The 21535-nt window shown below is 42.9% G+C and overlaps 1 protein-coding gene across 3 annotated transcripts in view; it reads left to right on the forward strand.

Annotated features, from left to right (window-relative positions):
• The window catches only part of lama1 (laminin, alpha 1), a 386693-nt gene that overhangs the window by 208508 nt on the left and 156650 nt on the right, over positions 1-21535 (forward strand). For all 3 annotated transcript variants that reach the window (XM_068031281.1, XM_068031282.1, XM_068031283.1), the window contains exons 19-25: positions 4001-4212; positions 8353-8459; positions 12070-12250; positions 13814-13950; positions 17753-17989; positions 19936-20079; positions 20789-20968. In XM_068031281.1, the coding sequence (XP_067887382.1) occupies positions 4001-4212; positions 8353-8459; positions 12070-12250; positions 13814-13950; positions 17753-17989; positions 19936-20079; positions 20789-20968 (1198 nt within the window). The remainder of the gene's footprint in view (positions 1-4000; positions 4213-8352; positions 8460-12069; positions 12251-13813; positions 13951-17752; positions 17990-19935; positions 20080-20788; positions 20969-21535) is intronic.

Consider the following 21535-nt stretch of genomic DNA (forward strand, 5'->3'; position numbering starts at 1 on the left):
AAGAACAGTACAGCACAGGAACAGGCCATTCGGCCCTCCAAGCCTGCTCCAATCTTGATGCCTGCCTAAACTAAAATCTTCTGCACTTCCGGGGTCCGTATCCCTCTATTCCCATCCTATTCATGTATTTGTCAAGATGCCTCTTAAACGTCTCTATGGTACCTGCTTCCACCACCTCCACCGGCAACAAGTTCCAGGCACTCACCACCTTCTGTGTAAAGCACTTTCCACACACATCCCCTCTAAACTTGGCCCCTCTCACCTTAAACCTATGTCCCTTAGAAACTGACTCTTCCACCCTGGGAAAAAGCTTCTGACTATCCACTCTGTCCATACCGCTTATAACTTTGTAAACCTCTATCATGTCGCCCCTCCATCTCCGTCGTTCCAGTTTAGATTAGATTAGAGATACAGCACTGAAACAGGCCCTTCGGCCCACCGAGTCTGTGCCGAACATCAACCACCCATTTATACTAATCCTACACTAATCCCATATTCCTACCAAACATCCCCACCTGTCCCTATATTTCCCTACCACCTACCTACACTAGTGACAATTTATATAATGGCCAATTTACCTATCAACCTGCAAGTCTTTTGGCTTGTGGGAGGAAACCGGAGCACCCGGAGAAAACCCACGCAGACACAGGGAGAACTTGCAAACTCCACACAGGCAGTACCTGGAATCGAACCCGGGTCCCTGGAGCTGTGAGGCTGCGGTGCTAACCACTGCGCCACTGTGCCGCCAGTGAAAACAATCCGAGTTTATCCAGCCTCTCCTCATAGCTAATGCCCTCCAGACCAGGCAACATCCTGGTAAACCTCTTCTGTACCCTCTCCAAAGCCTCCACGTCCTTCTGGTAGTGTGGCGACCAGAATTGCATGCAATATTCTAAGTGTGGCCTAACTAAAGTTCTGTACAGCTTGCCAATTTTTATACTTTATGCCCCGACCGATGAAGGCAAGCATGCCGTATGCCTTCTTGACTACCTTATCCACCTGCGTTGCCACTTTCAGTGACCTGTGGACCTGTACGCCCAGATCTCTCTGCCTGTCAATACTCCTAAGGGTTCTGCCATTTACTGTATACTTCCCACCTGCATTAGACCTTCCAAAATGCATTACCTCACATTTGTCCGAATTAAACTCCATCTGCCATTTCTCCACCCAAGTCTCCAACCGATCTATATCCTGCTGTATCCTCTGACAATCCTCATCACTGTCCGCAACTCCACCAACCTTTGTGTCGTCCGCAAACTTAGTAATCAGACCAGCTACATTTTCCTCCAAATCATTTATATATACTACAAACAGCAAAGGTCCCAGCACTGATCCCTGCGGAACACCACTAGTCACATCCCTCCATTCAGAAAAGCACCCTTCCACTGCTACCCTCTGTCTTCTATGACAGAGCGAGTTCTGTATCCATCTTGCCAGCTCCCCTCTGATCCCGTGTGACTTCACCTTTTGTACCAGTCTGCCATGAGGGACCTTGTCAAAGGCTTTACTGAAGTCCATATAGATAACATCCACTGCCCTTCCTTCATCAATCATCTTTGTCACTTCCTCAAAAAACTCAATCAAATTAGTGAGACACGACCTCCCCTTCACAAAACCATGCTGCCTCTCGCTAATAAGTCCATTTGTTTCCAAATGGGAGTAAATCCTGTCCCGAAGAATCCTCTCTAATAATTTCCCTACCACTGACGTAAGGCTCACCGGTCTATAATTTCCAGTAGTTAAGAGTTGCTGAGGGTCTGTAGTCATATGCAGGCCAGACCAGATAAGGATGGCAGATTTCCTTCTCTAAAGGATATTTGTGAACCAGATGGGGTTTTTTTTACAACAAAGGGTGGTAGAAGTTTGGAACTCATTTCCGCAAACTGTCCCAATATTTAGTTGGATGAAATTTCTGCTCATCCAATACTGGATGTTGGAGAAGCAGCGTGACAATTTAGAGACACTGGAGGAGTCGAGGGAGAAGGTGATGAAATGGGTGTCGTCAGTATACAAGTGGAAACTGACGCTGTGTTTCTGAATGATGTCGCCAAGGAGCAGCATGTAGATGAGAAATAGGAGGGGAACAAGGATCGATCGTTGGGGAACCCCAGAGGTAACAGTGAGGAAGTGGGACGAGAAGCCATTGCTGACTGTGATTAGATTGATAAGAATGGAACCCAGCTGGACAATGGAGGAGAGGTGTTGGAACTTTTGTCAACTGTGTCAATGCTGAGTCAAGTCGCGAAGGACAAGGAGTCATGTTTATCATGGTCACATTCACGTAGGATGTTATTTGTGACTTTGCTAAGAGCTGTTTCGGTACTGTGGCAGGGTCGGAAGCCTGATTGGAGAGATTCAAACATGGAGTTCCAGGAAAGATGGACATGGATTTGGGAGGCAAGATCACAAGAAAGGATGTTGTTGAGGAAAGGGAGGTTGGAGATGGGCAGTAGTTTGCAAAGACAGAGGGATCAAGGAGTTTGAGCAGAGGGGCGATGATGGTAGATTAGAAGGATATGATGGGAAGACGAGGAGAAGTTTTTTTACCAAGTGAGTTGTTATCTGGAATGAACTGCCTGAAAGGGTGGTAGAAGTAGATTCAATAGTCACTTTCAAAAGGGAATTGAGCATATAGTTGAAAAATAACAAAATTATAGGCTATGGGGAAAGAGCAGGAGAGTGAGACTAATTGAATAGCTCTGTCAAAGAGCCAGCATAGGCTCGATGGGATGAATGGTTCTCTTTTGTGCTGAATGATTCTAGGATGCAGTGCTACCTGGAATGGTTGATGGCACTGTGAACCCCTACATCCAACCCTCAGACAGACAGGCTTCAATAACAGTTGTGCATCTGTAGTGGATGCTTGAACAACTGGCCTCAGTACGACGGCAACCGCTTCCAAAGACTTGGGGATGATATCTCTGAGGGTCTGCAGAATCTAATAGATACCTTCAGGTGCCCTGCTGCTGAACAGTGGGTACTCAGATATAGGAGCCAACACAAGTGGCATGGCTAGAATGTAACTTCACGGTGCCATTCTAATGACAGCCCATGCCCTTTCCAGCCAGCACTCTGATGTAGGCATCAGGATACAGACAATGGCCACCCATGCACCCGCAGCAGTGGCAAGACCTGCTGGAGCCCTCGAGAGATAACAGAAGACCTGACAAGGGCCACCCCAGTACCAAGGGGCTAATAATAGCAGAAATTGGAATTCTTGGGAAGAAAATTCTTAATGTTGCAGGGCATTGATAGAGTCTGTACCGTCAACTTGAAACCTGCTTTGGCATCTGTGCCCAGTGTCATTCAAGCCCCATCTTCCCTCAGGCGTTGTTTTATTGTTCAGGGAGAGAGAAGAGCCAGACAGCAATGCATCTATGTTACCAAAATGACATTTTGTGCAAGTGACGCGACGGTTTATCTTCTGATGTGGTTTATGTCATTGCCAAATGCTGCGTTGTTAAGCCTCTTCAAAAATACAACATGCACACCACCTTTTATTACAAGCGATAAGCGGATTAGCACATCGCTGGGTAACAGCATTACTCACACGCATGGACTAAAACAGCCTCGTGAAGCCCCTCTAAGTGCCTGTTCATAGGTAATCCATTAAATCAAAGATCACCTTGTAACAGATGTTTAACGCTTGGGGTACCTTTAGAGCCTCAGTAATGATCAAACACTTCCAAGCCAACTGCCTATTTAGAAACGATATCAACAATTTGGGCCTTTCACGAAATTTTGAAGCTCCATACTCCAATTGCTTCATTCGAGAATAACTACAGGTGTTTAGATCAAAACTATAGTTTTGTATTTAAGCTTTAAAAACTCTTAGTTGGCGTCTCCACTTGCACGTTTTAATGGGCAGAAGGATCTTGATCTGGTGAATGCAGAAGTGGAAACCTCCAGCATCAGTCTTGTAAACGATGCAGGAAAGGTCATGCTGACCCATGTTAGATTAAGAGGTTTCAAAACTCATCCGTAAATTTTTTCTGCGTAGGTGTGCTAATGGTTACTATGGAAACCCAACAACACCCGGAGAGTCTTGTGTGCCATGTGACTGTAATGACAACATCGACCCGTCAGTTCCTGGAAATTGTGACCGGGTGACAGGAGAATGTCTGAAATGTATCAGGAATACAGCAGGAAGACTGTGCGAGAGGTGTGCAGACGGATACTACGGCGATGCAGTAATTGCCAAAAATTGCCACAGTAAGTAAAAAGTTAAAATATGGTGCAGAAGAGGAAAGGGAAGAATTTTTAAAATCTTTTATAATATTTTTCTCTATGTTTTGGGAGAAAATCGTCCAGGCGTTATATCAAATGGAAAATGCTGTGAAAATTCTCTGGGTCCAAAAGGAAATCTAATGAGCCTACATCTGCTCCAACATTCGATGGGAGGCTCATGAGTAACATTGCAATCTCTTTACTCAGGATCAAACTTCACACCTTCAATGCAGGGACCTGTTTCTGGTAGCGCAGAGCTGCTTGGTCCTGTACCGAGTTGGTTTTACATGGGTGTGCAAACTCTCCCACTAGCAGGGAGTGTTCCCAGAGTGAAAGTTCAGCACAAAGTGGCAATGGGGCTGGAGCAGTAGTCTGCGCAGTTCGGAGAGGCTGGGCAGCGACACGAATTTCTGACATTAGCGGCAGCATATGGAGAAAAGAATAAGTCACCAAAAAAAAAAGCCAACAAAAAAAAACTGTTTTCACTGAAGAAAATGGAGGACAGAACACTTTGGGAGAATTCGCCCCTTCCTGGCTGGATGAAGAAATAAAGTTACTAATCTAACTGTCGACTTGTTTAAACTGTAGTCAATCAGTGCGGATGCTGCAATTCTGAAATACTGACAGAAAATGCTGGGAAACACTCAGCAGATCAGGCAGAGTCTGTGGAGTAAGAAACAGAGTTAATATTTCAGGTCGTTGACCTGAATATCTGGCATTTATAATCATTTTTCCATGTGGCTTACACTATTCCAAAGTTTAAAAAAAAAACCCAGCCCCGATAACCTATGGACCCTTAACAAGGTGTCAATCATATCATCCTGCTCGGGACCTTTTTCAAATAAATGGTTCATGTGAATGACCTTTCTTCAGGACTGGAAGATGTTGGAGTTTTAACAGTTTATAAAGCAGCGACTGAGCCGGGGGGTTGGGGTGGGGGGGGGGAAGGTGGAGTGAATGAAAAGGAGGCCTGTGATAGGGTGGAGGGCAGGAGTGATTAAATGACAAGGCGTAATGGTGCAAGGCAAACAGGGACTGTTAATGGAACAAGTAATGAAAGAAAAGAGTTGTTTGAACTTGTGCTTGGCTGGAAGGCACTTAACACAGATTGAGAAGACATCCACTGCCCAAAAAGAGATAGAGCAGGGAAAAGGCTGAAATTTCCCTGCATTCATTTCACTGGCAAGTGAGAGCCTTTTAATTTTACATTTTCGTGGTTTTGGGAGGAATGCTTAGCAGCCGTGTATGGCTGACTGCAAATAAAAAATGCACGCCTGGGATTTACCAATGTTGACAGCCTTGATGTTGATGTGACAGGCAGCCACCGCAGTGCAACTAAATAGTCATGTCACCCACCAGAACACATCCCCAGAGCTGTCCATAAGCCACAAGGTAGGACTCACTCTGTTACAGCACAGCATAGCAGAAGGAATGAAAACAATTTATTGTTACCATATGTTGTAGCTGAAATCAATCTGCCATAATCTAAAAGACAAACCTTCCTCAGCCCCATCGGGTCCGCAGTTTAAGACATGGGTTTGCTAAGCACACTGCATCACTGCACTTCCACCCTCCTGGAGCCTTACTTTATTTCTCAGCTAGCACACAGCACAATGACAGATGTGATATACACATGCAATCGTCTGTCACACCAGCTGACTTCGAGGAACGCAAGACTGATTCCATAAGGGAGTCAGCTCCCTAGTTTTACTGCAACTAATGCCTAAGGTTTGAATTCTACAGCACAGAAACAGGCCATTCAGCCCAACTATTCAGTGATGGTGTTTATGCTCAACGCTAGCCTCCTTCAACCCTATTTCATCTCACCGTATCAGCATAGCATTCTATTCCTTTCCTCTCTCATGCATTTATTTGGCTTCCCTTTAGTTGTTTCACTGCATATATCAAAATATCAGAGCACAGATCCTTGTGATTCCCTATGACTTGAGGATCCATTTAAGTAAATTGAGTCGCCTACTTGTAGCTTAGACCTATTTGTAGATTAGACGGTGAGTGTTACTCAGTGAGTGTCATCCCGCTTGAGCACTGCGCTCCTGAGCCCTTTTCCCTAAAATACTGTACACCCACTTGCAACCAAGCCCACCCCTGTCCTGAGTCCAGGCCCCAAATGAGTCTAGATCTGCCCGAATCTTCGAAGAAGCGATGAAAAGGATAAACAGGAAGAGATTTTTGCCTCTCAGTCCAAATCCTACTCGGACTTTACATAGATAATCTAAACATCCATTTCAGTGTAATTTTGAAAGAGTGCTGTATTGTCAGAGGTGTCCTTCAGTTGTGATATTTAACTGAGGCTATGCCTGCCTGTTCAGGTGGATGTAAAGATCCCATGGCACTCGCTAAAGAACACAAGGAGTCTTCCTGGCCAACACTACCAAAAAACAGATTACTGATAATTCATCTCGTCTGCTGTTTGTGGTATCTTGCTGTGCAGATTGACTGTCACTTTTGCCTACCTAACAATCCAAGAAATAAATTGTGTGAAATGCTTAGAGACTCGATAGCAGGCTATGTAAATGAATTTTTTCCTATTATCCAATTGCCTCATTCATGACATTGGGAGTTAAACAACAGCCTCTGAATTCAAGAGATTTTGGGTTTACCAAAAGGATAAGCCCAAAAAAGATGGCTGCAGGATAATGATTAACTCACGCCTGTTCATTGCAATGCAAGCAGCATGTTAAATTGGTGAATGCTGTGTTCTGTCAGTGCGACCTGCAGCATTCATTGGCTACACAGATCAGCAGGGGGCCCAAGTTGCTTAAAGGCAGCCTGCACCTCTTAAAGGGGAGGTGCATTGTGGCTGCAAGAAATATGAGTCCTTTGTGAACTGAGTCAGTGCTGCAATATCAAGAACAGCTAATATTTCTATAGTGCCATTAACACAATAAAAGGTCCCAAGGAACTTCACAGGAGCATTATAAAACACAATACATCACTGAGCCAGAGAAAGAGATATATATATTATGATATTTTGAAGAATTATTGAACGTGTGAGAGAGCCAAGTATAAAAAAAAAACACCAAGAACGCACACAATTGCACCAGAAGCCAGAATAAATAATCCAACAACTAATCTGTAAATTCTTCATGATCCCTTAAAGTAGCACTGGTGGGGGATCCTTCGTTCCCTTTAATGTCGTGTCAGCTGTCTGTGGTTAAGACAGGGCATTGGCTGGAGTGTGGAATTGTAAAATGGAAACAGTGGCTTCACTTCAGCACTGCACCATCATCTACATCAGCATCTCGCCGCCATCTCGAGCGTCCTGCTCTCTGCCTATTGGAGGTCTGCGTGCGCACATGTTCGACCCCATTTTCGAGTCGCGTAGCACATAAAAAAAGGGTGCTACACAACCTAATTTAGCCTCTCATGCCAGCAGTGCTTGTCATCCCAGAAATGTCCAGCATTGTACAAAAAACAAAATACTACAGGAGCTGGAGTAAGAACTGAAAACGCTGGAAATTTCCAGCATGTCTGGCAGCATCTGCGGAGAGAGAAAGAGAGAGAGAGATGAGAACTCATTAGCCAATTAGATATTTTATATGTTTTAAAATGCTGATATTCCTCCTCATTTGGTGCATGTCTATTTGTCCTCACCACCGAAGGACACTATCTGTGACTTGTCGTACATTGTCAGTGGGAATCTGAGGAAAACAAGTGAAAATGAAGGTGTAAAAGGGTAGGAACTTTCACTAGATTTGAAGATTGAAAGATAAACCATTGTACTGATTCTAATCGAAATACTAAAAGTCCAATTTCACCCACTTTCAAAGAGCGCAGCATTTTGTGAAGGGAGTAATGGCTATTTGTCAACTATTTTGTAGAAGCCTGTTGACTGAACAGAAAACCAGCTGCCTGTTAGCCTGATATATTTGCCAGGATTTATAGGTATAAAATTAGATTTAACACTGCAAAGGAAAAATCCTATCAGCGTCCCAGTTCGAGTGGCCTGTTAATATGTAGTGCCATCTAGAGGCAAAGGAAACAAGCTACAAGAAGCTCTTTTCCCCCCCGCCCCCCCCCCCCCCCCCCCCTCAGGTTATATATGTTGCCTTGTCTTTGGATCAACTCCCTGGTTCACTTATGGTTTTACCTTTTGTATTTCAGCTTGTGACTGTAATGTGAACGGCTCCTTCAGTAAGCCATGTGACCTCAAGACTGGTCATTGCCGGTGCAAGTCTAATGTCCAGGGACAGAAGTGTGACCAGTGTTTGGTATGTGTTTATGGTTTATAAGAGCTTTTTAACAATCGGTTGTGCCGCAGCTCAAATGCAAGTACAAAGCATCGAATAAAACAGGAGTTTTGATTATAGGTCAGCCACGTATTTCCTGTATATCTGTTAAGTCATTTTATTTGGTAGGAAGCGACAAGCTTCTTGCTCAGTGATCTCTTAAAACTGCCTGATGGCACACTGCAAGTTTAAATCCACGAGCAAGTTTTAACGTGGGATAATATCTCTATTACATAAATAAAAGCCAGATGCCTAAATCTTTATATCACAACAAAAGAATCTAATTTATGTTGCACGTTGCAGCCTGAAGTAACAGCTGAACCATATTAACACTGCCCTGAGGTTTGGAACTTTTTTTAAAATTTAAATTCTAATCATGGAACTGATCTGATTTAATAATGAGGCATTTTGACTTGACTTCAGACAGCCTAAGTAAGGCTCATTAGGCAAGGTTGTAAGGCTTTTATTCATCTGAAGTATTCAAATACATGGAAAACAATAGATACATAGATATCTCAGAGGGACTCCATGCTGTAATCGTATTGAGTTTGGATGTTATAAAACCTGAAAAGGAAGCTCAGCATTTAACTGGCTCATTCCCAAGCTCAGGATAATATCTGGTAATGATTCTCACAAATCCATTGTTTCCTAATGGTGTACAGTAGGGAGTTGGCATTTTATTTACTTTTTTCTCTTTTTTTAAAAAGTTTTTTTGGCATTCCCAGATGGCCAAGCATAGTTGAAGCGCAAGAGTGAAAGATTACGACTTGCAATATAATTGTTTTAAAGTTATGTACCGGTGATCACGTCGAGAGTAAGGTCGAGCATTTCACATTTTATTGAGGTACACAATCTTCACCCACACTTCAAACAAGGCACAGAAAGGCTGCACCCTGGACTGATGGGACATAGTCCATGTGTGCGATTTCCCACAAAATGGCCTGCTGATTTCAATCATGCAACTTTGGAGATTTTCAAGTGGAAGTCAGGGTGAGGAAAACTCCTAAAGAACCAATAGTTATGCTAAATAGTTTTATTCTATTGGGGCACTTCCATTTACTGCATGGAGGCAGGGATAATCGTAGAATCATACAGAACAGATGGAGGCCATTCGGACCATCATATCTATGCCAGCTGTTTGAAATGAGCTGTCCCATTAGTTCACTGCTCTTTCCCAGGAGCACTGCAAATTTCTCCTTTTCAAGTATATATAATGTTGCCTCCCAGTAGCATTCCTGTGCTTTTTTGTTTGCTGAGAAACAACAGTGACAGAAGGAAAAGCCTTGAATCCCAGGTCAGAGGGAGACGAAGCACCAAGTTAGCCATACTCTACAGGTGAAGTTACAAGTAGTGGAGTTTTACTGTGTGAAGTAAGTTGTACTGACTGGTCAGCTAGCCAGTGATAGATATTACTGTGTTACAGGAAATTTGAAAACTCTGTAGTCTGTTGTTTGCGATTGGTGGATAGAAGAAGTTTGAAAACTGCCATCACTAGGGCTACAAGTTTCAGTAGAATACATCATGGGATTTCAGCAGGCTCAAAATCTGGTGAATCCAGAAACAGTCCAACATAAATCAGTCCATTAATATTTGGTTTTCAAGTGGTTTCCAGGACAATAGCCAGGGGATTCATAGTGAGTTACAAACTCGTCACTGGTATCAGACCTACCGGCCGTCCATGTCTCCGCTTTAAAGACGTCTGCAAACGCGACATGGCGTCCTGTAACATTGATCACAAGTCGTGGGAGTCAGTTGCCAGCGATCGCCAGAGCTGGCAGGCAGCCATAAAGGCGGGGCTAAAGTGTGGCGAGTCGAAGAGACTTAGCAGTTGGCAGGAAAAAAGACAGAAGCGCAAGGAGAGAGCCAACTGTGTAACAGCCCCGACAACCAATTTTATCTGCAGCACCTGTGGAAGAGTCTGTCACTCTAGAATTGGCCTTTATAGCCACTCCAGGCGCTGCTTCACAAACCACTGACCACCTCCAGGCGCTTACCCATTGTCTCCCGAGACAAGGAGGCCAAAGATAACAAACAACAATGACAACTTGCCTGTGTTAATAGTGCCTTTAATATAGTAAAACATCCCAGGCCTCTTTCCAGAGATGCAATCAAAGAAAGATTTGGACGTTAAAGCCAAAGAAAGAGATATTAGAAAGGGTGATGAGAATTTTTAAATTGGAGGTATTGAGATACCGGTGCTAATGTAGATCAACAAGAACAAGATTGATGGGTGAGCAAGACTTTGTTTAGATTGGGATACAGGGAGCACAGTTTTGGATGAACTGATGTTTATAGAGTGTGGAGAATGGGAGACTGGGCAGAAGAACATTGGAATGGTCAAGTCTGGAGCTTGCAAAGGCTTGGAGGAAGGTTTCAGCAGCAAATGGGTTAAGGCAGGAGTGGAGGTAGGTGATGGTGTGCAGGTGGAAGTAAACAGACTTTGTGATGGGCGAGGATGTCGGATCGGAAGTTCAGCTCTGGGACACGTTGGAGGCTGAGGTTGCGAACTGCCATGTCAACCTAAGACTGTGGTGGTGGAGAGACTGGAATAGGTGATGTGGGTCTAGAGTTTGTGGAAGAGCCAAAGTCGATGGCTTTGGTCTTCCCAGTGTTTAACTGGAATATATTGTGACTGGGTGTCGGGCAAGCAGTCTGACAGCACAGAGGTGTAGAAGCGTTAAGTGAATTGGTGGATCTGATGTCTTCATGTGGAAAGTGACACTGAACCTTAGAGTATTGTCACCAAGGGGCAGCAATTAGGTGAGGAGACCAAGGATAGATCACTGAGGAACTCTGGAGATAACAGCATAAGGGAAAGAAGAGAAGATATTCTTTAAATGATGATGGACTTTGATAGGACGAATAAGGACAAATTGTTTTTCTGGTTGGGGAGTCAGTGATGGGGCATCACCAATTTAAAACTTTCATTAAGAAAGTGAGGAAAAAGGTTAGGAGAAATTTAATTACACAGAGGGTTGTTGGAGCATGGAATGCGATTCCAGAGGGAGTGGTGAAGGGGAAAAAAATGAATATCTGAAGCAGAGGAAGATACAGAATTACAGGGAGAGAGGAGTAATGAGATAAGTTTTAAATTGTTCTAGTCAGGACTGATACAACTGGCGGAATGGACTCCTTTTGTGTAGTAAACTTCGGTGGTGCATCTGTGAATATTATTCATTCAATTATTGGTGTATGTTATTTTGTATATGTATCAAACATGTTATTAGTGTTTATTATTATTTTATGAATATCAGTTTAGTTATGTTAAGGGGAAACAGTGTATGTCACAGCAATGTGCCAAAGAAAAATGGATTTTTATGTTTTGATTTATCTGGGTTTCTTGGAGTCAATTTTTTGATTTTCTCCTAGATTCTGTGATGCCCAAAATAAAATCTGAAAAGTACTGAAAAACAATGTTTTTAAGCCAATTAAAATAAGAAGCAACTTTAATGATCTTTACTGAGGAAGGTGCTAACCTGCTTGTCGCTTGCAATTCTAAGCTTGCTGACTCATTCGCCTGGACAATGCATATTTTAGGGAATTGTTCAATTTGCTTTGGCCTCTGCATTGATGCTTTTACTGTGCCTAACAGCATGGGTATTTTGGCTTGAATACTGGACTGGGCTGCATTCCCTGCAACTGCAGCCAATTGGGCTCAATCTCTGAGGACTGTAGCGATGGTGGGCATTGTCGCTGTGTGCCAGGGGTGAGTGGAGAGAAGTGTGACCACTGCGCACACGGCTTTTATGGATTCCAGGACGGTGGCTGCACACGTAAGTGTTAAAACTATTTTTGGCAGTACATAGTGAAAGTAATACTTTCCTTTCAGTTTACAGGAATAGTATTTTTTTAAATTCATTCATGGGATGTGGGCGTCGCTGGCCAGGCCAGCATTTATTGCCCATCCCTAATTGCCCTCGAGAAGGTGGTGGTGAACTGCAACTTCATTTGTGTAATTGCATGAAAAAAAGGAGCTATATCGTCCCATGAGGTTGTATCGGTATAATATCAGTGTAGGGCAGATAGCTCTGAATACACACTGGAATAAATCGTTCATTAAATCCATGCCGTTATCTGCAAGGCAGGCAATGGCTGCTCCTTAGGGCAGATTCTCACATAAAGGGGAGCCAATTAATTGAAAGTCAATTGATCTAATTTTTTTCAATTTTGTCCCTTTCTGCTCTGATGCTTGTGTACAATTCCATGAAGGCTGCTTTCTCTCTAGTACCTCACAGAAGCATCCATTTTTTTTGACTGTGTGAGGTTGCTGTCAGTAGACTATTCTGCCCTACAGCCCATCAAAGTCAAGGCTACTCGTCCTCACTTGGCACCTACACACAAGAGTTTTCTAATGGCATTGTTGCAGAGTGATCAGGAGCTGGCACTCTGGCTGATATTTTCCCTTGTCTAGCCCAGGGACATTGAAGCCCGAGCTAACTCAGCATAGGCTAGAGCTCTGTGTCAGCTGTGGCTCAGTTAGTGGCATTCCCACTTCTGACTCAGAAGGTTCTGGGTTCAAGTCCTGCTCCAGGGCTGAAGTGCCATAGTTGAGACCAATACTCCAGTGCAGTACTGAGGGAGTGCTGCACTGTCAGATGTGCTGTCTTTTAGATGAGACTTCAAACTGAGATATCCTCTTGGATGGATGCAAAAGATCCCATGACAATACTTTGAAGAAGAACAGGGGAATTATTCCCTGGTGTCCTGACTAATATTTACCCTTCAAACTGTCTCATGCTGTTTCTACATTACAGTAGTTCAAAAGTATTCCATTGGCTGTATAGCACTTTGAGACAACTAGTGGTTGTGGCAGGGGCTATATAAATGCAAGCCTTTCTTTAGGCTTTACACTTGGTAGCTCCAAAGCCTGCATGGTCCATTGTAACATTAGTCAGTGCCTTTTACCATTGTCCCATCAACTGAGCTTGTTTGATTTCCTTCTAACAGACAACCCTGAAACCAGCTGTGCAGTATTATTGTACAAATGCTCACCATGTTCTTACTAAATTGCTGTATATTAACAGAGGCATTAAATCATTTAAATTAACCTGGTTAATACCTTTTCAAATAAAGGCACTAATGCCTGTGTAACAATATCAGACTGAAAAATTTGATATACCCACATGTAAAATTCATACAATAGTATTGTCCAGCATAATTTATGAAATAATGGTACTGAATATTGTTGCATTGGGTAGTAGTATTCCCTGAAAAATAAGTGGTTTCACAGAATTTAGTGCTGAATTTTGAAGTAAAATATGTTTCATGAATATTTTTGACAAATGCAGAGTGCAAAACCCTTTCCTACAAAATCTCAATATTTTACTTTGCTATAGCTTGTGACTGTGCTCACACTCAGAACAATTGCGCAGAGGATTCTGGCCAGTGTATCTGCCCACCCCACACTGAGGGGGCCAAATGTAAATACTGTGAAGTCAACTACTGGGGCCATGACCCTGAAAGTGGATGCAAGGTATAGTTAGCGGCAGCAAGGCGTTGATCTAACTTCTGTTCTTGTGATGCTCCTTTTATCAGTACTACTTTTATAATCCTTTTGATCTGTCAAAATAGCTATCAGTAGATATTATCAACTATTATTTCCTTCAGGCATGAGTGAACGACTAAATGAAATGGCTTGTTTAGTATCAGTTGTTGGTACTGGTACAGCCGCTAAACTGCCCAGATTGAAGAAGCCGATAATGATTAGAAACTGGACTGTAAATTTTTTTCATTGGTTCAAGCTGCCTACAATGGTTCTCTTTTACATTTGTTACCTAGGGCAGGATTTTGGCCCTGATATTGGGGTGAGAGTAAGGCGGGCTGGTGGTATCTGGAGCATGGAGGCTGCCTGGAGGCGGCCTCCCGGTGGCAGCCCGATTGGGGGGATGGTCAGCACTCCGTGAAGACTTTGAGGCTCTGCCCTGCCGACCTGACCACAGCTCTGGTCACAAGCTACCCTAGGAAGGGGCTCCCCCTCCACAATGATGGTCCAGCAGCTGTGGCTGTTTTTTACTTCTAAAGTTTTAAAAGTGCTGAGAAGTATCTCAAGATGGAGGAGCCCTCTCTCCCCCTTACCTGCAACAGCAGGCTGCAGCTGCTTCCAAGCTGGAGGGCCTCCTGTTGGTCCTCCAGCTTCGAGAGCCTGTCAGCCCTCCTTAATTGGATGGCAAGCATGCCCTTTGGCCACCAATTGTCCCATCCTAGCAAAGTCAATCTCAGGTAACTGCTGCCGACACAGTGCGGGATCGGGACCCACATTTGACCCCAATGTTGGGGTCCTGACCTGAAATGCAAGAACCCGCCCCTAGTTCTCGACCCCTATGAGAATCAGATTACGTAGTTAATTACACAGAATCAGAATCAGTATACAGGGATAATCTGTCAAGAATCTATACTCAAAGAGAGCTAGGTCTGGAGATAAGGGAACAGCACTGTCACCCTGATTTCTGTGAGCATGGATTCCTACTCGGAGGGTGGATTTGTCAAATTAATCCTTATACAATGTGGATTAAGATCACACACATTGCAGGCTTCCTCTTCCTCCATTTTAATTTCCTTTTAACAGCCCAAATGCTAGAAGTTTGCTATATTGAGTATCGCATTATGTTTAACAAAGTTATTAACCAATGTCATTCTAATGTGAAACAGCCATGATCTTTATGAACTCTTTGTGAACTTATTACTGTTAATGTTGTGAGGGTTTGCTTTTGTGAGGAAATCATAAGCTTACAACACTATAGACCCAGTTCTCAAACCTGCACTCACCACTAGTGAGGTTTCCACAATGGAAGCAGAATATTGGAAAATTAACCCAACTAACTGTTGCACTTGGAAGTGATATTAAGTAACTTTGCCTCAAAATCTGTTTTACTAGTTAGCATACTTCTTTACCTCAGGAACAATGAGTTAGATTTTAGCTTTTGCGTGGTTACCCACCTATGCTGGAAGCGAAGAAGCTAGGGAAATTTCGAAGCTTAGGCCTCATTTAAACGGTCTTCCTTGCCTGTACCAGACTAATACTGGTCAGACTGTGTGTGGCGCACACATCACACAGTTACCCTCGAAAACGGCAGTTAGGGTCCAACTTTATGTCACAGGGCCCTGATTTTCCCCTTAAAGGACCCACCACCTGAAGGAGTCTGGTGCTTCAGCCATCCAAATGATAGGACAGAACGTCACTGTTAATGGGGAGGGAAGACTGCTGAAGCCATTTTGAGACCATTTGCGCCTTGTTGACGGTGATTAGACCTAGTTGAAATTGATCCGAGCCATTTCTTAGAAATTAGTAACTTCTACCCTGGATTGATGTCCATCAAAGATTACAAACCATCATGCAATAGTAAAAGACAAACCATTAAACTACAACTTGTAACAATTCAAGTTGTTTACTTTTCTCTTACAAGAAAGCAAGCCACCATGCAGTGTCCTGTAGTAATTATGATATGATCCTGTTAGGGACTGTTAACTTTAAAAAGAGAATGTTGAATTGATATTGCTGGAAGTATTACGCCACAAGATTTCACATTTTAAACAAAAACGTTACTGTATAAGAGTTAAATAAAGCAAACATTCTAACTTAACATTACAATTTGAAAACGCTTATACTTTAAACTCTAAACCTCGACATAACACTTCTGTTTGACTGTTACTTCCACCTCAAGAGTTCCTCTATGCATTACAGGATTTTGGCAGTTTGTTCACTTCTCTTGTGACCAATCCAAAGTGTACCACAGCGCTTAGGAATTCACTTTGATTCCTTAGTTTCTCAGCTATCTTCTAAGGTATTAGATCTCCTGGGGATTCTCCCTCTACCACCCGGTTAGGCAAATCCGCCAGTTCTCATCCAACACCTCCTGAAGCTGTAATTCCCAGCTTGAGCATGGGCTTCACTCAAACAGAAACACCCCTGGTTCCCGATGGCCTCTTTGCTCCTGAGCCCAGCTGCTCCCAAAGCCAACTGCTTTCTCTGTGACCAATTTTTTGACTGTCAGCAAGCACCCAGAAAAAAAAACCTTATCAAAAGGCATTTCCCTGCATCATATATCTCCATAGCATGTGGTACATGTGGGATGTCCCAGATAGCAATATCAGTTAATTACCTCCAACCCCCAAAACATCTGTTTGATTTGTGATACTCACATGAATAACTGATATTGCTAACAATGACTGAGCAGTCTGTTCTAGACCTTTTGTTTCCAACTTCCAACTAAACAAGCCCACCTGCTGTTTTATAGCTCTCACATCTCTAACTCTGTCTCTGTAAGCACTCATGGAGAACTTTGAACTTTAAATCTTGGGTGGTTTGCAACCTTTAGAAATTCTTACAGCTTTACATTTAATTCCCCAGAACTAAAAGTGACCCCTCTAAAATATTAATACAAACCATGAACCAGGTGATCGTAACAGTGGTGAAAAACTTATGACCTGCACTTAGAGAGATATATTTTTGACTGTTAGAAAAAGTCAGCTTAAGTATAAAGTAGTTTTGAATAACGGGAAAAACACCCCATTGTCATAATCAAAATAATCAATAATCAAAAGGACGACTGGCTGAAAACAGGTATTGTTTAACTGGGAATTCCCTTAATGCCACTTGTTATCGAAATAAGGCTTATTGTAAAGACTAATCAGTACGAAATGTTTAACTTTCTTTTAATTCACAAATGTTCCCAAATGTTTTGTAGTTGCTCTTCAATTTACAATCTAAGGACGCAATGAAAACACATTTGCACATCATCTCAATTAATAGGAATATGGAATAGGCCATTTAGCCCCTCAAGCGTGTTCTGCCATTCAATGAGATCATGACTGATCTGCTATCTAATGTCATACATGCGCTTTGCCCTATATCCCTTAATGCCATTGACTAACGAAAATCTATCTATCAATTAACACTTGATTTTGCACCAATTGCCATTTGTGGAAGAGAGTTCCAAATTCTATCAGCCTTTGTGTGAACAAATGTTTCCTAATTTCACTCCTGAAAGGTCTAGCTCTAATTTTTAGCCTATGCCCCCACTCCTAGACACCCTAACTGGTGGAAATAGTTTCTCCCAATCCAACCTTTTTAATATCTTGAGAACTTAGATCAAATTACCCCTTGGCCTTCTAAATTTCAGGGAATACAATTCTAGTTTGTTTAATCGCTCCTGGTAGCCTAACCCTTGGAGTCTACGCTGCACTCCTTCCAACATAACCAGAATATCCTTCCTAAGATTTGGTGCCTAGAACTGCTCACAATACTCAAAAAATTATTTTTCTTCATTTTTGTGCAGTCTTGTAACTGTAGTGAAGTCGGTTCTGTTGGTCTTCAGTGTGATGGAATGAGTGGTCACTGCCCCTGCAAAAAAGAGTTCAGTGGAGAAAAATGCAACAAGTGTGCTATTGGCTATAGGGACTACCCGCAATGCACTGCTTGTAAGTGTGATCCCAGTGGTACCAGACCTGGAAAATGTGATCTGACCCAAGGAGTTTGCAGCTGTGAGGAACACACTGGGCTTTGTCCCTGTAAGGTACACCATCATTTATATAACTATATACTTGAATAAGAATTATAACTTTATTCTCCTTCTATCACACCTCCTTCCACAGTTCTAATTTTCTCACATTCTTTTGCATCATGTGTTTCTCTCAAGAAAGGCAGCAAATAACTTGTCTCCAGTTTTCTGATAATCTGTTATTCTACATTTGACCCTGTTCTACCACCCGCAGTATAGCTGCAGAATGAGTTGACCTCTGATTTTTAAGCGTTTCCCTATGCGGTAGAGGACTTTGCCAGATGCTAAGCTGAGATAAGGAACTCATCAGTTGGGTGGGAACCTGAATTATACCACATATTCCTTGCTAATATGCAAGTGAAGCAGTGGTGATGGCTGGGTGCATCCACTGCACTATGGAGTTAGAGGTTTAAAATCCAAATCCTGCTGTGTTGTTGCTACTGAGAGGTCTGGCTCTCATTCAGCAGATGATAAAAAATCAGGGGGAGAGTCTGTCCAGCTACTGTCGTGCACCTCAGGTGGATGAATAGAGTCCTGGCAGCAGGTCACCATCCTGCTTTGTGACAGAACGTGCATGAACTAGCAAGATCAGGAAAGCAGCAATTTGATATGTTCAAAATATACAATTGAGGATCGTAACTTTAAAAAAAAATCTATACTTTTTTATATTATTTTGAAAGCACTTGTTTTGGAAGGAGATTTGCAAAATATTAAAGCAGTCTAAATGTTTACATTCTTCGTCTGACAGTCTGTTCCTCTTTCCTACTTCCATACTGTGTGAAAATAAAGCCTCATTGCACCATCTCCTACTTATTTTTACCAGGACCTCAAGATTCATAGAATTACATAGAATGAACAGCAAAGAAACAGGCCATTCGGCCCAGCTGTTCTATGCTGGTATTTATGCTCCACACAAGCCACCTCCCACCCTTCTTCATCTGACCCTATCAGATTAACTCTGCTAGTTGGCCCTAGTCTACTACAATTTACAAGCTTTAAAAACCCAGGCTTCTTTTTTGCCCCTTTCAATTCTCAGTGCCGATCTTCATCTAGCCCCAGCATTTTACCCTGGCAACGGGGTTCTGGCGGTGGGCTGGAAGGCAAGTGGAAACCCTGCCTTGGCCCTCTGCTTGGACTGCAGATGCAATTTCACGGTGTGCAGCCATTTAACTGCCTGTCGTTGTGGCAGCCACCCCTTTAAGGGACAAGTTCCCGCCTCCAGAGCTGCCGGCCAATCAGAGGGCCAGTAGCTCTGCACTACCAGCAGTGCTACTGGGAGCAGTGGCCACTGCTGGCATTGCAAGAGGCCTGCAGTGCCAAAGATGTCAGAGTCCTTGCGACACAGGCAAGTAGGGTTGGGGTCGCCGGAACGAGTTATGCAGGCCCTGGCGAGGAGGTGGTGGGAACGTTGGTGAGGGTAGGGAGGGTCTTGCTACAGGGGTGGCCATCACTGCTGGGGGGGGGGTCTTCCAGGGGGCCATGGATTATCCCTAGAGGAGGGACACCCCCCCCCCCCTCCCCTCCCACAGCCCACTAGGAGGGCACCAGGTCTCACCTGGCAGTGTCTTCACTCGGCAGTGGACACCTGCGACTTCAGTAAAATCAGACCAAAGGTGGGAAGCTGTCCTTAAGTGGCCATGAATTGGCCAATTAAAGGCTTCAATTTTCCAGGGGCATCCCCGCCCCAGACAAAATGGCATAGGGCCAGGGACAATGTCAGGCATGCCACCCAATGTTACCTCTTGCCATTTTTTTGTGCCCCCATGCGTCCATTCCTGTTTCCGAGGGGAGGGTAAAATACTGCCCTTAGATTTCTTAATTTACAAAACAATGGAGTGGAAACCAGCAGAATAATGAATGAAGTTTGCGATGTATTGTATCAAAGCAGCTCCTTCCAATCATAATGCAGTCTGTCATTCTGAATATATCGCAAGTAATAAAAACATATACCCTCATTTTAGGAAAGTGTTTCTGGTGTTCGTTGCAATGAATGCAAACCTGGATCGTTTGCTCTCAGTCTCCATAACCCAGCTGGCTGCAGCCAATGCTACTGCTCTGGAGTGTCTAATTCCTGCTCAGAGCTCCAAGGATTGGTCAGGATTCCTGTAAGAAAACCTTCATAACCTACAAGTAAAGATAGACCTGTGCAAAGTACCTCTCACAAAGAAAAGCATTTTAAAATTTATTCCTGTAGAAAATTGAAACATTGGCTAAAATATTGATAGTTTAAGAGTAATGGTAGCTTACATTGGTGGACTCATTAAAAAAAGTAATGGGGTTTTTGACTTTGGTTAATGTTATATTATTAAATCACATAAACGTTGGAAAGGTGTGAAATAGATTGAAATAGATACTTATAGTTCACTGGTAATGGGTAATGTGATAAGTCACGAGAGGTAAACCAGTGAGCTGTGTAGATCACTCTTGGCTGTGAAATGTAAATGTCGTTTTCAAAAAAATTCTGTACGTTATATTTACATATGTAAATTATTTGTACATTTTATTTTAGCAAGAAATTATTTGACTTTTAGAAAGGTTGTTTAATTTTTATCACTGAAGATAGTTGAGCTGAGTAAGATGCTGAAAATTCAGATAATTAACCATGGCAGTACGAATAAAAACTATTTTACTCTAGTCAGTGAAATATCATTTTAGATTGCAGTGGGAAAGCTTAATTTATCACTTGTTGTAGAAGCAGATGTAGAAATGGCATATGAAAACTACACTGAAGAATAACCAATGTGAAAAAGATTAATAATTATTAATACTGGTTACGCTCAACGTTAGGATAACATTACGTCTATGTCTATGTAGCTGACCCTGACTCCCAACCAGCTGATCATGCGTGTTGTCAGCCAAGGCAGTCTGACTGGTACGACAGAGGGCGTCTTCTCTCAGCCCCCAGAGACCTTGCTGGATGCTGCACTGGTACACAGGCACCTCCAAACAGAGCCGTATTACTGGTCACTACCTGCCCAGTTCACAGGAGATAAGGTGAGAGAAGCAGGTGCAAACTAAATGAGAAGATAAATGATACTGGGCATTAAATTCCTGAAGCCTACTGCAAAAAAGTCAGTGAATTAGTGAAATGTGGCAAATAGCAATAAGACTGCTATTTTTATATATATATATAGAGAGAGAACTTGCATCCTTTTATTGTTTTTTAATCTGGAGGCAGCTATATAAAGTTAACAAAGTGACTTCTATGATCCTGGAGTTAGAGAAATCCACCTTGTCAAGTAGATGCATCCCATATCCGAGAACCATAGCTTTGCCACCAGAAGATATAAATGACTGCCCTTGAGATCTGAGCCTGTGGTACAGACTAGCAGAGCAAGTTGCACATCTGTGGACAGATGCGTAAAGTTCCAGATATCTCATATGTCGGGCTGGTTACACTGTTTATTTCAGGAGTTACAAACATGGCTTCTCCAGGAGCAACCCTGCCAAAGAGGTTTTTCTTGTGGACATTTATTGCTCGTCCAGATTAATGTAAATTGTAAAGTTCTTGCAGTTTTATAGGCCATTTTGTTAAAAGAAACTCTGCCCTAAGAGCAGCTG

This window comes from Heterodontus francisci, chromosome 5 (genome assembly GCF_036365525.1).
Source record: "Heterodontus francisci isolate sHetFra1 chromosome 5, sHetFra1.hap1, whole genome shotgun sequence".
NCBI classification, from domain to species: Eukaryota; Metazoa; Chordata; class Chondrichthyes; order Heterodontiformes; family Heterodontidae; genus Heterodontus; species Heterodontus francisci.